A 14,785-nucleotide genomic window follows, 5' to 3' on the forward strand; every position below is an offset into this window, starting at 1 on the left:
CCCACATCTCCGAGATGCCCTCACCACATCCTCCTGGCTCTAGAGCTCGGGGGTCTTGACTTTATACACATCACCTCCCGCTCCCCAACTACCCTATCCGCTGGAACCCAGCTGCACACCAGCTGGAGGCAGGCCGTCAGGCCTCAGCGTGACAGACCGGTGGAGTCCAACCACACCTCCAGGCAAGGGGACCTGCCGAAGGCTCACACTGTGGCCGACCACCACTCTAGCCTGTCCGTCCGCGGCACGCTGAGGTCAGCGTGGTCTTCTGGCCCAGGGGGCCTTCTCCCTTCGGCATCCCCCGTCCTCACTCTCCCGCCTGTCAGTGCCGCCTCCAGCTCAGAGAGTGACCACCTGCCCTGGGCCGTGTGCGCGGCTCCTTACACCCGCCCCTCTGGGGCGTCCCCCTGGCGGGCCAAGGACACAGCTCCTTCCCAGCACTGTAGACCGTCTCGCGCTGGGAGCTGCAGTACGTGGGGTCACATGTGGGTCTCCCCAATGGCCAGAACCGTGTCCTGTTCTCTTCTGTTCCCAGGTAAGTACGAGATGGGTGGGTGGGTTGGTGGCCGCACAGGAGGCTGCATGGATGACAGCCGACATCCCTTCTGATGTTGAGGTTCTGTGTGATCTAACGGTGTGATGGTGGTCCATCTACAAGGAACCCCACCACACGTGGTTCCTCGTATCCACTGACATCAGGCTGCTGGACGCTCTTCCTGGAGCTGACACCTCAGGCACCTCATCCCGAGAGCTGAAGGTGAGTGTCACCTCCATGAAGGTGGTGGGCGTGGGCTTCTCAAGGTGCAACTACCAGACGCTAACAGAATCACGCTTGTGGGGAAATGACCAACCAAACCGTGAGGCTCAGGACTTCAAGAGCGCTTTCCACCCAGAGTGTCCTGAGTTGAGCAGACGCCGGCTCTGGTGGGAAGACTTCGCTGTGACAAAGCGGAAGCAGCAGAGGGCTGAACACCCAGGCGCCAGTCCCGGGCCTGCCAACCCCGTAGGTACCCTCAGCCTCTGCTCACAGGCATCTCGGTACAAAACGGAGAACACCGCGCTGCTTGCTGCTGCCAGGATGCGAAGTGGACTTGAACCCCGGTATTTACAGAGCTGATTCTAATCCCTCTAACACGCCTGACAGCGGCTCCCATCCAGCTGGACGGGGAGGAAACAGGCTCGCCGAGCTGCACCGTGAGCCCAGCCAGTAGGGGCAGCACTGGGGCTCGGAGCCAGACCAAGGCCTTAGGGCTGAGCCCTGGGGGCCGGGAGGACCGTCCAAAGCCTGTCTGGGTCCAGTGTCATCTCGGGGCCTAAATAACTCACTGTTAACCATCCTGGACTCTGGCTGTCCTCTCTGTTTGGTCCCTGGAAAGACCCGAAACCATAGCCCTGGAGAAGGTCCCCTGAGCAGACCTGCTCCACACTGTTGTCACGCAGGACCCAGGAGGCCTGGTCCTCCGAGAATTCTGTGTCAGGAATATGTTCCTCCCTTGGGGGGCTGGCGTGCTTCCTCTCTGGCACATGGCATTGTCCCCCTGAACGGAAGGCCCAGGCCGCGCAAGGAGGTCTTTCCTGCTTCCTGGTACCATGCACCCCTCGTCCAAGTGATCTCTTCACCTGCTTGTTCTAAATACCATCTTCGTATCAGTTCATGCCTTTATCCAAGGCCACTTCAAATACTTTTGTGGTCGGAAAAGGGGCCCCAAGTGAAACCTGACTCGCTCAGGAGACAGAAAGTAACCACATAAGATGGTGTGACCATAAAAATTCCTAACTAAGGTGGGCCATGGCGGGAAGTCACATCCTTGGCCTGTAGCTTCCTGGACAAAGGTCCGTCTCTACCTTAAGTGAGCCTGTCTATTGTCTTTTTGTATCTAAGATAACATGCCCACTGAATGTCAGAGTCATCCCTTTTCCCAGACCTCCCCACCCCCGCCCGGGCACAGCCCACTACACAACAGCAGGAAACTACAGAACCCCCACTGTTATTCTTGTCTCCTGAGCACCATCTCTATGTGCTGAATAAAGTGAACTGCAAATTATCCTGCACCCACCTATGTAAAGGAAGCACCTGTCTCTCCAGTTACTTTTATCCAATCCCAGAGACTTCCCCGCTTTGCTTTCTCCCACCCCCTTAATCTACCACCAACGGATTTCATGTAACCCTCCTCCTTTGATTCTACCTATAAAATAAGCTGCAAACCGCCATTCTGCGGAGCATTTTCTCAATCCTTTGAGATTTTGCTTCCTAGCAATTGTCGTCATTTTGGCTCAAATAAACTCTTACAAGCTTTCTCTTAGGCTGGATGTTTCTTCGTAGACACTTTTTAGAAAGAGGTGGAGCAGAAGCATGTAAATAAAGAAGGCTCGGGGCCAGCACTGAACAACACAGAATGCAGAGTTCAGGCCTCCAGTGTGGCTGAGGGGAGAGGTCAGGGTCAGCAGGGTGTGTGTGGGGAGTGGTGGGGGTGGGGGCAGCGAGGGGCCAGACAGCAGGAGCCCGCAGCGAGAGTGTGCTGCCCACACCACCAGGGTCCCAGGGGCCACATACGGAACCCTTGCCTGAAGACAGGCTCACTTGAGTTTCTCCCCAAAGGGGTCTGAAAGGTGGGAAACCGGCTCAGCCCCACCTGGGGATGCCATGGAGGTACTTCAGCAGGCAGGTCAGCTCGGCACTGGACACGTGTTGACTGGACCAGAGTGGGCCCCTTGTGCAGACCTGCACCACTGCTCTCCCCTGGCGGTCTCGGGTCCCTGCAGATACAGAGGGCATCATGAAAGGAGGCAGCCCCCGTGGGCACACGAGCCTTCAAGCCTGAGAAATACTGAGCTAGGGTCTGCAAACTGTTGAGTTATTGGCTTACATGTGATACCTACCGTGCGAGGTAAACCTGGCACTCACCTGGGCAGGTGACAGCTGTGCTCGACTGGGAGGGTGATGGCCATTGTTATGGTCTGAATGTTTGTGTTCCCCCAAATTCACATGTTGAAATACTAATGCCTGATTTGATGGTTTTAGGAAGTGGGGCCTTTGGGAGGTGCTTAGGTCATGAGGGTGCAGCCCTTGTTAATGGGACTAGTGACCTTATGAGACCCCAACGAAGCTGCCTTGCCCCTTCCACCAGGTGAGGACACAGTGAAAGGTGCTGACTCTGAGCCAGGAAGAGGCCGGCCGGCACCAGAGCCTGGCAATGTTGGCTCCCTGATCTGGGATGTCCCGCCTGCAGAACAGTATGAAATACATTTCTGTTGTTTCTAACCCCCGGTCCGGGGTGTTTAGCTATAGCTGCCTGGACAAAGCCAGGTGGTCACGCTCACCTGGGAGGGTGACGGCCCCAGACTGCAGCAGCTCCTGATTCACCTCCAGCGGCGGCCTGGGCACCTGGCTGGGCAGGTCTGTGCTAGATGGCCATCCTTCCTCCTCAGGGCACAGCAGCTCAGTGAGCGCGGCTGGGAACCTGCAGGCATCCGCCTTATTGCTGGCTGGACAACAGAGAGAGCTGGTCAGAGAGGAATGCAGCTCTCGCCTGAAGGCAGCTGCACAGCTAGCTATAAACAGGGAGAAAAGCGGGAGAACAGTGTGTTTCCATGACAACACGTCCCATTTTAGGAAATGAGGCGTGCCACACCTTCCAGGACAGGTGAGTTCCTGAGAGCTAGAGCATAACACACCTGCAAAGTTAAATATTTCAGATGCTGCAGGGGCACTCACTGGCTGAAGACCTCAGGGAGATGTGTTTACACTGACAAATGGCGTCCTCATTTGTTCAGTGACACAGATCTCCCCAAGTGTCATACACATATGTCCACAGGTGGTGAGAGCACCCCAGGGGCAGGCGTCAGCATAGTGGGAGTTGTGGAGGACTCGCCCTCCTGCCTCATCCCAGAGGGGGCTCACACTTGTGCATCACCCTGGAAGAGACACCGATGGAGGCATTGTCTCCGGCACCTCTCCCCGACAGCACTTCACAGATGAGCAGATGTCCCCAACGCCCAGCCACACATGGCCCAGCCACGTGTCACCCCCATGGGTGAGGAGCAGGCTCAGTCAGAGGTGGCCGGCGAGCGCTGGAACCTGAGCCCTGTGGGGCGCCGTGTCCCTAAGCCTTGCCCCTAACGTCTTTCAGTGCTAACGTCTTACAACTCTGTGAATGTCAGTCTCACGCTAGCTGGGCTTAAGAAGTCCACCACATTTTTTAAATAAAAAAAAGTTTTATTGAGGTATATTTTACATATTGTACAACTCACCCATTTCAAGTGCACAATTCAGAGGCTTTTAGCAATGTTACCAAGTGGTGCAACCATCACCACGAATCAGTTTTAGAACATTTTTGACCCCCCAAAAAGACCTCCCATGCCCATGTATAGTAAACCTGCACCTCCACCCCAGTCCAAGGCAACCGCCTGTGTCCCCCGTCTCTGAATCCACCTCTTCTGGACCTTTCACATAAATGGAAAAAACACCACGTGGTCTTCCGTCTGGCTTCTTACACTCAGCAGAACTGTGTTTGATGTCACCTGTGTCAAAGCCTCATTCTCTTCCATGCTGGGTCTCATTTCATCGTGTGACATACCACATTTTGTCTATCCTTCCACCAACGGATGGGCTCCAATTGCACAGTGACCTTGATTTCTTCACGTATGTTCATACATCTTGTAGAACACGTCATCAGCCACTGGTAAAACCAGTTCTGCAGTGAACCCCAAGCATCCCAACATAGACGGGGGAGCAGACATCCCACCCACGTAGGACCTGTCTCATTAGATGTCTTCCTGGTTGAGTCGGTCCTTTATGGGGGTTTTCCAGGATTCACCCTACACCATGAGACAGCGAGGCGGGGTCCGAGGTAGGGCTACAATGTTAAAATGACTAGGAATCAAAGCCATACCCAAGTGTGGCTGCGGATGACAGCTGCTCAGTTACCACTGGTTGAATAAAAGATCTGAGTATGATATTCTTAAAATAAATTCTGAAATGCTGCATAGTTTTGAAATTATGTTAATTTTCTGTTTACACAGGAGACAAAACAAAGTCTCAGGAGATGGAACATGCTGGAGCAAAGGAGGAGTGACCTGGAACACAGGAGGCGAGACCTAGAGCAGAAGGGGAGCGACCTGTGCCTGTCCCTACAGAAGAGTGTATTAAATGTTACTTTTTCATCATGGGTGTCAGCAGGGGGTTCCAGCTGAGGCAGTTTCTTGTGTTAATGGAACATGGGTCTGGGACCACAGCACAGACTGTCAACACCAGGGACAGGTGTGGGTGCCAGGCAGCAGGAAGGGGAGGGGAATGCCTGTCTCGATGACCCGCTGGTTACCGCCTGGGTGACTGTGGTCCTGGCACTTCGTCCAGACCTCTGGTTCCACTGCCCACCTCCTCACGGGGAGAAGCCACCACCTTCCTGCTGACTTAGACACCACACAGGCAGGTTCTGTGCAGTCAGCGAGGGGGGAAGTACAGGGAAGGGGGCACCCCAGGATTTTAAGGCCTCCAACCTCAGGACTCCCAACACCGTCAGTGTTCTCTCTCATGTAAGCTGACACTGAGCACACACAGCCCACTGGGGCTGAGAGGAAGGACGACTGACAACACACGTCTGTGATGAAGAGACCTCGAATCTTCTTACACGTGCTTCTGTACACACTCGGAGTCGGCTGGTCCCGTTTCCACTTGGCAGTGTTGCGTTGTTGAAATGAAACCTGCCGCCTTCATGACTGGCATCTACGTCTGGCTGTCATCAACCGTCTGCAACTCTGTGCTACACTGTGACATTGTGCCCAAATGTCCTCCAAAGCATTTACACAGCCAGCATTTCTCTGTGGGGAGAAATCTGCTCAATTCTATTTCATATTGACAATTAGGGGTGAAGACATAAGCTCTGTCTCATAGCGTAGACTAGCTGAGTTTTCGTCGTGTCATCCAGTGTGTGTGTTTTCTGCCTAATAGAAACAGGAAAGGAAATGGACATCAAGGGCAGTTTAGGCCCTGGAAACAGTGCTCAGGGAGTTTACTGCTTTATGTTAATTTTAATGGAGTTGCGGAAAGGCAACAGAATGTTTTCTAAAGTGTCACCCTAAGCGGGTAATTACATCATCAGACTCTTTGTGGCAAGTGCCGCGTGTCTGTGTGACCCTCAAGCAGGAGCAGACGGCTGTGTCCAGAGAGGCCCACGCACAGATGAGGACTGTGGGTCCCCAACAGCCTTCATGCGCAGCGGCTGGAGCTCCTTGTTGCGGGGAAGGGGCAGGCGTGGTGTCCCACAGGCGAGCGCTCACCTGGAACCCCTCACCCTGCACCCCACTGCTCGGACCACACCTGCTTCCTCAGGCCCACGGCACTTTCACACTTTTCACTTCTTCCCAGTGGCTGTTTTTGTTCTTCACAGAACATTTCTTTATTCAGGAAAAAAGGGAAAGAGGCGAAACATTTGACTTAAAAAATCTGGTGTCATTCTTTCCTTTTACTTCTTTATGTCCTACAAACACTCATCCCGATAATCAGTTTCCTTCAGAGCCACTCGGAAAAATACTCAGGGAACAAACGCTCAGGGGCTTACAGATGGCCTCCGAGGTGTATGTGTGACCAAGGGGCAGAAAGTCACCAACCGGAGTTATTTAAAAATGAACATGATTGGGACTACATCAAACTTAGAAGTTTTTTCACAGCAAAGGAAACCATCAAAAAGAAAAAGGCAGCCCACTGAATGGGAGAAGGTATTTGTCAATGATATATCTGATAAGGGGTTAATATCCAAAGTTTGTAAAACACTCATTCAACTCAACACCAAAAAACAAACAACCCAATTAAAAAATGGGCAGAGGATATGAAGAGACATTTCTCTAAAGAGGACAAACAGATGGCCAACAGACATCTGAAAAAATGAAAAAATGCTCAACCTCACTAATCATTAGAGAAATGCAAATAAAAACCACAATGAGATCCCACTTCACTCCGGTCAGAATGGCTATCATCAATAAATCAACAGACAACAAGTGCTGGCGGGGCTGTGGAGAAAAGGGAACCCTGGTGCACTGTTGGTGGGACTGCAGATTGGTGTGGCCACTATGGAAATCAGTATGGAGGTATCTCAACAAACTGGAAATGGAATTACCGTATGACCCAGCAATTCCACTCTTGGGTATCTATCCAGAGAAACCCAAGATGCTAATTCAAAAAAATATATGCACCACTATGTTTATTGCAGCGCTATTCACAATAGCCAAGACTTGGAAACAACCGAAATTCCTATCATTAGACGACTGGATTAAGAAATTGTGTTATATTTATACAATGGAGTATTACTCAGCTATAAAAAAGAATGAAATCTTACTATTTGCAACGATATGGATGGACCTAGAGAACATTTATGTTAAGTGAAATAAGTCATTCTGAGAAAGACAGATACCATATGATCTTACTTATATGTGGAATCTAAAGAACTGAATAAATGAGCAAAGTAAACAGAAATAGTCTCAGAGACACAGAGGAAAAACTGATGGTTGCTAGTTGGGAGGGGGTGGGGATGAGGGAGAAGGGGAAGGGGTTAGACAGCATAAACAGGTCACTACAATATTGCCACAGGGACATGAAAGACAGTTTGGGGAATACAATTAATGTTGTAAATATTCTATAGGGTGTCAGATGGTCACATGTCTTGTTAGGGAGACCACTTCATGGATGGGGTAGAGGCTTGACCACTGCACTGCACACCTGAAGCTGAAACTGAATAATATTGTATGTCAACTATAATTTAATATATATATATAGTCACGGGATATGGAGGATAGTATAGGGAATAGAGTCAACAGAACTGTAATAGCTATAGATGATGTCAGAGGAGCAAAAGATTGGGAGAGGGGGTTATCACTTTGTGAGGGGTGAAATGTATAACTATTACATTGTTTTGTACACCTGAAACTAATAAAAAAAATGAACATGACATCTGATTTACCTGTACAAACGAGTATTAATGCAACATGGCGGGCTGTACAGTTACCCCAAAAGAATCCACCTAGCCCCAGACCCTGTGAACATGGCCTTATTCAGAAAAGGGTCTTTGCAGCTGTGAATAAAATTGAGGTGGGCCTAAATCCAATGACAGGATTTAGGAGAACAAGCAGAGGGCGGCCGGAGGCACAGCGAGACAGACGGGGAAGAGCCTGCATGCTGTCACAAGCCCAGGGACGCCGGCAGCCCGCGGCTCTACGCCGGCAGACTCTGGCCTCCAGAACTCACGCGGAGGGTGAATTTCTGCTGCTCTCAGCGGCCGTGTCTGCAGGCCTTTGTGCAGCAGCCACATGAATGGGACACATGTGAAGGCTACTTTCAACAGTCAGTACGGCGATGGAGACAGGCTGCTACTACAGCAAGTGACCAGCCCAGGGGACAGGGTGGGAGCGGGGAGAAGGGAGGAGAGGGGAGGGGAGCTGTGTGGGGAAGGGGAGAGGAGACACTTACCTTCCTCTTTGCTGTAGCCAGAAGGGCGGCTAGCGCCTGAGTTTCCGGTGTCCACAGCTTGTCCTCCTAAGAAACCTCCCGGCCCAGCACTGGCTGAGTTGGGGGTGGCCTGCCGGACGTCACCTCGAGAGCTCCTTAGGGATGGGTCCCAGGATCGAGACCGCCTGGGAAGGGTCTTCCCAGTGGCTTCTGGACAGCACTTTTGACTCTGGATCTCCTGGGGGTCTCCCTGCGGGCTGGCGGGTTCTCTCTGGGTCAAGCTGGCTGCTGCTCTGGGCTCCTCGCGCTGGACATCGCAAGCCTCAACTGTGATGGACTCCTTGGAGCCGGAGCCCAGGGGCATGGGGTTCCGCAGGGCCTCCATGTAGGACTTCCTGAACCAGCGTCTGGCCTCCACGCCAGCTGTGGCCCTGGACGGACACCTTCTGGAGTTTGTGCTCATGTCCTCGTGGGAGCTGAGGGCCTGGGGGCCATCCTTCTCGTCCATGTCCACAGGGTCCAGCCTCTCTTCCGGTTCTTTCAGGCTCTCAGGGGGCTCACATGGGCAGACAGCAGAGCTCCCAGGCAGGGTCCTGGGGCTTTCCCACTTGGCTCTTCTCAGGTGAGGGAGGTGGCTGGGCTGCTCGCTGCTGGAATGCCCACAGCAGCGGGGCAGGGTGCCCCTCTGGGGATGGGGGCTGGCCATAGCTGGTGCTGGGGCCGGGGCCTCCGAGGCACTGCTGGGCAGCTGCTCGGGCCCAGGACGGCTGGAGGAGCGGCACACGACACTTCCGGTGGTGGGCATAAACACAGGCGCCGTGACGTTGCTCCATGGGGTACGGTAGACGGCGCAGCCTGAGGTGAGCAGGCAGTTTTTCAAGAGGACACTGTTGCGATCCCTGTTCACCCGGTCCAGGAACTCTGCTGTGAAGACAGAGCCGTACATGGCCTCAGGCACAGCCACCTCTTCTGAGCCACGCCCCAGCCGGGACAGGCATTTTAAGACCAGCCTGGCCGACTGCTTCCCCACCGACGTGACCTGCAGGTAGAAGTCTCCAGGCCTGAGCCTGACTCCACGGAGGGACGCCAACTGCACCACCACCTTCTCATGGACGCACAGGGGCCAGCCTTCATGGAAGAAGATGAGGCCTGTGTACCTAGCCTGGGACAAGAGAGGGACATTAACAGCTGGCACAGAACCTGTCAGGGCCCCTGGTCTCCATCCAGCAGGGAGAGTCAGTGAGTGCCCCTGTACCTCAGAACACCCAGGCACCCATGGGCAACCCCAGGAATAGCGTCACCTCTGGAATCACAGGGTGGGGACACTGAGAAGATGAGGGATCTGGGCAGGACAGCAACAATATTGGTGGTAAACTCTCGCCTAGCGCAACCAGTGGTTCCTACTTATGAAGGCATCAGTGAAATTTACAGCCCAGCTATAGCACGGGGAGAATTCTGAAGCATGCTTTGAAGAGAACTTGGTCTACAAAAGGATTCGACTTCATGGTGAATGAGACAGTCAAATGCAGGCGACGTCCTCATGGGGACAGTGGTAGGAAGGACCCCAACAAGTCAGAAATTGTAGCCGCATGTTCTAACGTGGGACCACATTCTACAGTACAAGCTTAGTTCCAATAGTTTCGCCTTGAAACTTATTTTCCCCATTCCAGCACTGACTTATTACACACACATTATTACAGTAACTGAGGAAATGAGAGAAAAAATCGCATCCTCATATAGCTCGAGGTTTTTAATTTTTCTCTGCTCTTATCTATATAAGACATAACTTTTCTAAACTCTGATAATAATATAGATATAATTTGGCATTCCTGTTTGCAGTCACCCTTAGCAAACATTTCTGTTACTCTCAGGTACCATCTTGATAGCTACTTAATGTTCCTCCATTGTCAGAAATCTATAGTTCTTCTACCTTTTTCTGTTATAAACAGTAAGTACAATGAACATTTTCATGATTCAGTTTTTTTCCTTTAAATTATCGTTTCAGGGCACATTTCTGGGATTAGAATTACAAGATCAAAGACTATGAACGTCTTCTATGATTTTGACACTTTGGCCGGTTTTCCATCAAGGAGACATACTGCCAGCAGTATCACTGACAGGTGTGCCATGATCCAGTAACACAAGGCCTCACATTATGAAACTGTTTTCTAAATTGATATGCATACTGTGGAATATTGTTTTAATTCACATTTCTGTTATAGTGAAGCCAACCTTTTTTTCTGATGTTTGTTTTCTGTAAATTGTCTATATGTATTTTGCTCCTTTTATGAATTGTCTTACTTTTGCTTTATTAGTATCTGTGAGGGAAATTTTTTTAATTTAACAATTTTCTGCACTTACTGTTAGTAAACATTTCTGTCACCTATCTCTTGCTGCACGCACTCTGCCCAGTTTACTTGTTTTATAGTTTAGTTATGTTCTTTTCCTCTCTACAAAAGTTAACATTTTATACAAGCTGTGCTTCTTGGGTTTTTCAGTGACATTTTTTATTGTCTTAAAATTTAGAATTTGATCTGACCAAAGCTTGCCTCTCATATTTATTTTATGTTAGTTTTCCTAAGAGTTGAGGTTTAAAAAATATTTAATGTTTCTGATATCTGGAGTTTACTTTGAAACTTGTACCTCAAATATATGGGTGTGTTCTTAGGAGCAAGGGTCTCATGAATGCTGTTCCCGCCGACTTACTGAACTTGCCGCACATGCGCACATTACACATAAGGTGGGGGTGGGGTGGGGGGGTGGGCACACGCTGTGGACGATGGCCTGCAAGGAAGGCAGCACCAGCGCAGCCTCTGGTGCAGACGCAGTGGCATCTCTGTGCCTCCGCCAGGCGCCCTCACATCTGCAGCCACATTTAAGTAACAATTAAGATGTTCAGAATGGAAAAGGAATCTTGTGCACTGCAGAAACTGGACGTTCCAGAAAAAGCTAAGGAATAAAATTATCCCAACACCAAGCCCCAGTGGTCAGCACTGTTGACACGTATGTGTTTCACTTCATTACTCTTTGTGCATTTTTAGTGGTTGAGATCACATCACAAATACAACTGTGCCTCCTGATTTTTTTCAGCTAACATTATTTCATCAGCATTTCCTGTGCAACGGGCAACTCTTCATACAGGTCACCTCACTGTTGGCATGAATTTCCCCCAAAATTTGCTCACAGATAAAAATACCATGAACATCTTTGGGCCTGGAGCTCTGCCTGGGTTTCAGTGCTTCTGTGGACTCTCAGGCCTTACAGGATGTCCAAGGGAGGCCCCTCGAGAGCATTGGGGTGACCAGAGCCCACTGGTATGCGTGGCTGCAGGTGTGTGCCAATGCCTTGCTGGGTGGTCAGCGACACGAAGACCCAGAACATCGCCCACCACACTGTCAGCCATAGTGAGACTCCTGGCCTGGCAGCTGCCAGGAGCCCAACAGCCACCAGGGAGAGAAGTTGAACTTCTCTCCCTGGTGTGCTCCAGAGACCCAACAGGCCAGACACATGAAGCTCCGAGGCTGAGCTGGAGAAAACTGCCCTAGCCAAGGGGCGGAGCCAGTCACACCTGCAATGTGGCATTTGGTGCTCTGGCCACACGGTCTCCTATCAGTCCCCAGTGCAATGACAGCCTCCCACCCCACACGTGGCTCCCGACTCCTCAGTCCAAAAGGAGGGAGAGCAAAAGACTGGCCTATCCAAGGTGCTTCTGTTGGTCTTGTGGGAGAAGCAGGCATATCCCATCCTCCTGAGAAACTTGTTTTCGACAATAATTGTTTCAAACTTTTTGTCTTAATAACTTTTATTTATTTATTTATTTATTATTTACTTTTATTTTATTTTATTTTTTAGCTGAGCTATCCTGCCACCTGTTTGCAGCTCAGCGGCAGCTCAGCTCGGGCTGGGACTCGAACCGCTGTTGCTCAGAGCTCGCACTCTTGAGCGAGCTCTTAACCAACTGAGCCACTGGGCCGGCCCTGTCTTAGCAACTTTTAAGAGATAAAAAAGAATGCTTATAATATGTATTATTATATAAGATACAAAGCATCGTGATACAGCTGTTCAAGGAAAAGAGGGTGCCATCACCTTTGATGTCACCGGCATACCCACCTGCTCTTGGAGGTAGACACGTTTCCAAATTTTGTTATTAGTCCCTTACTTTTCTCTATATTTACCACATTTGAAACCCTAGAAAATAAATAGTTTAGTTTTGCATATATCTGAACTTCATACAAATTGAGTTCTACAATCTGTATTCTTTTGTGACTTTTCAATCAACACTAAAATTCAGTACTACTCCACACACTGTAGTTTATTCATTTTCTTTGCTACTAGTAATTTGACCTATCACTATTATTAGTATAACTAACTATCCCCAAAGTTAGTGGCTGAAAAAAAGCATTGTATTTTACTCACGATTTTATGAGTCAGGAGCCAGGGAAGGGCTTGGCTGAGTGGTTAATTTTGACCCGGGTGAGAGCTATGGCGTGTGGGGCTGAAGGTCCACTCTGAGATGGCTTGCTCACCCCACATCTGCACCCCGGACTCCTGGGTCTGTGTCTCTCTCCCCCCTCCACAGGGCACCTCATTCTCCAGAGCCTCACTATGTGGGGGTTTCAGGGCAGTCAGACTTCCTGTGACGTGCCGGCTTCCCCACAGTGACTGCTCCAGGATCAAGCATTGTGAGACCCCACCTCTGTGGCCTTTCTCAGAAACCATGGCACATCACTTCTGCTACACTTTTTGGTCAAATGAGTCACTACTGCCAGTATAGACTCCAGACGAGAGAGAACGATCTGACACACAGGAAGGGAGGCCTCGAGGGTCACACAGAAGAGCTGCACGGGTCACGTCTTCTTATTCATGCGGCCGTCAGAGGGCGTTTAGCTGCTTCTAAATGTATGTCTCATACATGGTGGCGGTTACAAACACAGCCACAGTGAACAGTCTTGAAAACAACTCGTGGTAACTCCTCAACAGGTCTGTCCCTGAGGGCAGGTCCTCACACAGGTCAGTCCCCTGAGAGGAATCCTCACACAGGTCTGTCCACTGAGGGCAGGTCCTCACACAGGTCAGTCCCGAGAGAGAAATCCTCACACGGGTCAGTCCCCTGAGAGAAATCCTCACACAGGTCTTTCCCCTGAGAGAAATCCTCACACAGGTCTGTCCCCTGAGAGAAATCCTCACACAGGTCTGTCCCGTGAGAGGAATCCTCACACAGGTCTGTCCCGTGAGAGGAGGTCCTCTCACAGGTCTGTCCCCTGAGGGCAGGTCCTCACACAGGTGTCCCCTGAGGGCAGGTACTCACACAGGCCTCCTGCTGCAGGTGCTGCAGCGCCCTCTTGGCCGGGATGAGGAAGTCCGTGAGACAGCGTAGTCCGTCCCCTCCATGGAGCCGTTCTGCCACGCTGATAACCTGCCAGAGCACCGTGGCTGCTGTGGCCTCAAATGGTGGGTAGAGTGCTGACAGTGTGTTCTGGATGTAGCTGTCAAGGGATTCCAGATTCTGAAATGAAAGAGAGGATCCTGAAATTTAAGATTCCAATTAAGATATATAGTGGACTCTCTTAGGCTGGCACTTGGGGTCCCCTTGAAGGCACCTTAGTCTGGGCGTTGATTATATTTGTGAAATACGGAAAGTGCAAGTGATTCCTCAGCAGAGAGGGCAGTTCCTGTTGGGGCCCGTGCTTGTCTTGCGCATCGTCACACACTGAGGACGTGCCTGTAGCCGCATTAGGTAGATCTGATACCTCTGTCTAGTAGGGCAACCCAAAATAACACTTTGCAAGTGCAGGTTGTCACTGTTGTCACACAAGGCACAATCAAGTTTAGATTTGGCATAAGTCCCATCCCATCAAATTCTGAAATATGCACCTTAAATGCTCCATTTTAGAATCTTCTGTGAAGCAGAGAAATTTCTTAGGGACTGTTCTCTTCTCTGGATCCCAATCCTGGCAATCCTGGGTCTGCATGTGGAATGTGGGGCCCTGTGGGGAGCACAGAACTGGTCCACATGCCATTTTATGCTCAGAAAATAAGCTCATCCCCAGCAAAAACATTTTTATTAATGATTTAAAAAAAATTTAAATAGAGGGGCTGGCCGAGTGGTGCATTGGTTAAGAGCTGCCTTGGGATGCCAGCTCTGAGCAGCAGGGCTGCGGTTCAGATCCCAGTGAGGGCCAGTGACGCTGTGCCCTCTACAGCTAAGATGGTGAACAACAGCTCAACCTGGAGCTGGGCTGCCGTGAGTCGCCGGCGACAGCGTAGGCTGCAGTGTGGCTGGCCGGCAGCGCAATGATAATACCAACATGAGCCCGTGAAGCAACATCCTCCATAACTAGACTG

At 50.8% G+C, this 14,785-nt stretch overlaps 1 protein-coding gene across 1 annotated transcript in view; it reads right to left on the bottom strand.

The window, feature by feature from the left end:
• PLEKHG4B (pleckstrin homology and RhoGEF domain containing G4B) overlaps window positions 1–14,785 on the bottom strand; it is an 81,928-nt gene that overhangs the window by 33,071 nt on the left and 34,072 nt on the right. Inside the window, exons 2-6 of the mRNA XM_019624356.1 lie at window positions 13,749–13,946; window positions 8,462–9,602; window positions 6,301–6,396; window positions 3,322–3,486; window positions 2,634–2,757 (exon numbers count right to left, since the gene is read on the bottom strand). Coding sequence (XP_019479901.1) covers window positions 2,634–2,757; window positions 3,322–3,486; window positions 6,301–6,396; window positions 8,462–9,602; window positions 13,749–13,946 — 1,724 coding nt within the window. The remainder of the gene's footprint in view (window positions 1–2,633; window positions 2,758–3,321; window positions 3,487–6,300; window positions 6,397–8,461; window positions 9,603–13,748; window positions 13,947–14,785) is intronic.

The sequence above is a fragment of the Hipposideros armiger genome, unplaced genomic scaffold (genome assembly GCF_001890085.2).
Source record: "Hipposideros armiger isolate ML-2016 unplaced genomic scaffold, ASM189008v1 scaffold_585, whole genome shotgun sequence".
In the NCBI taxonomy this organism is placed as follows: Eukaryota; Metazoa; Chordata; class Mammalia; order Chiroptera; family Hipposideridae; genus Hipposideros; species Hipposideros armiger.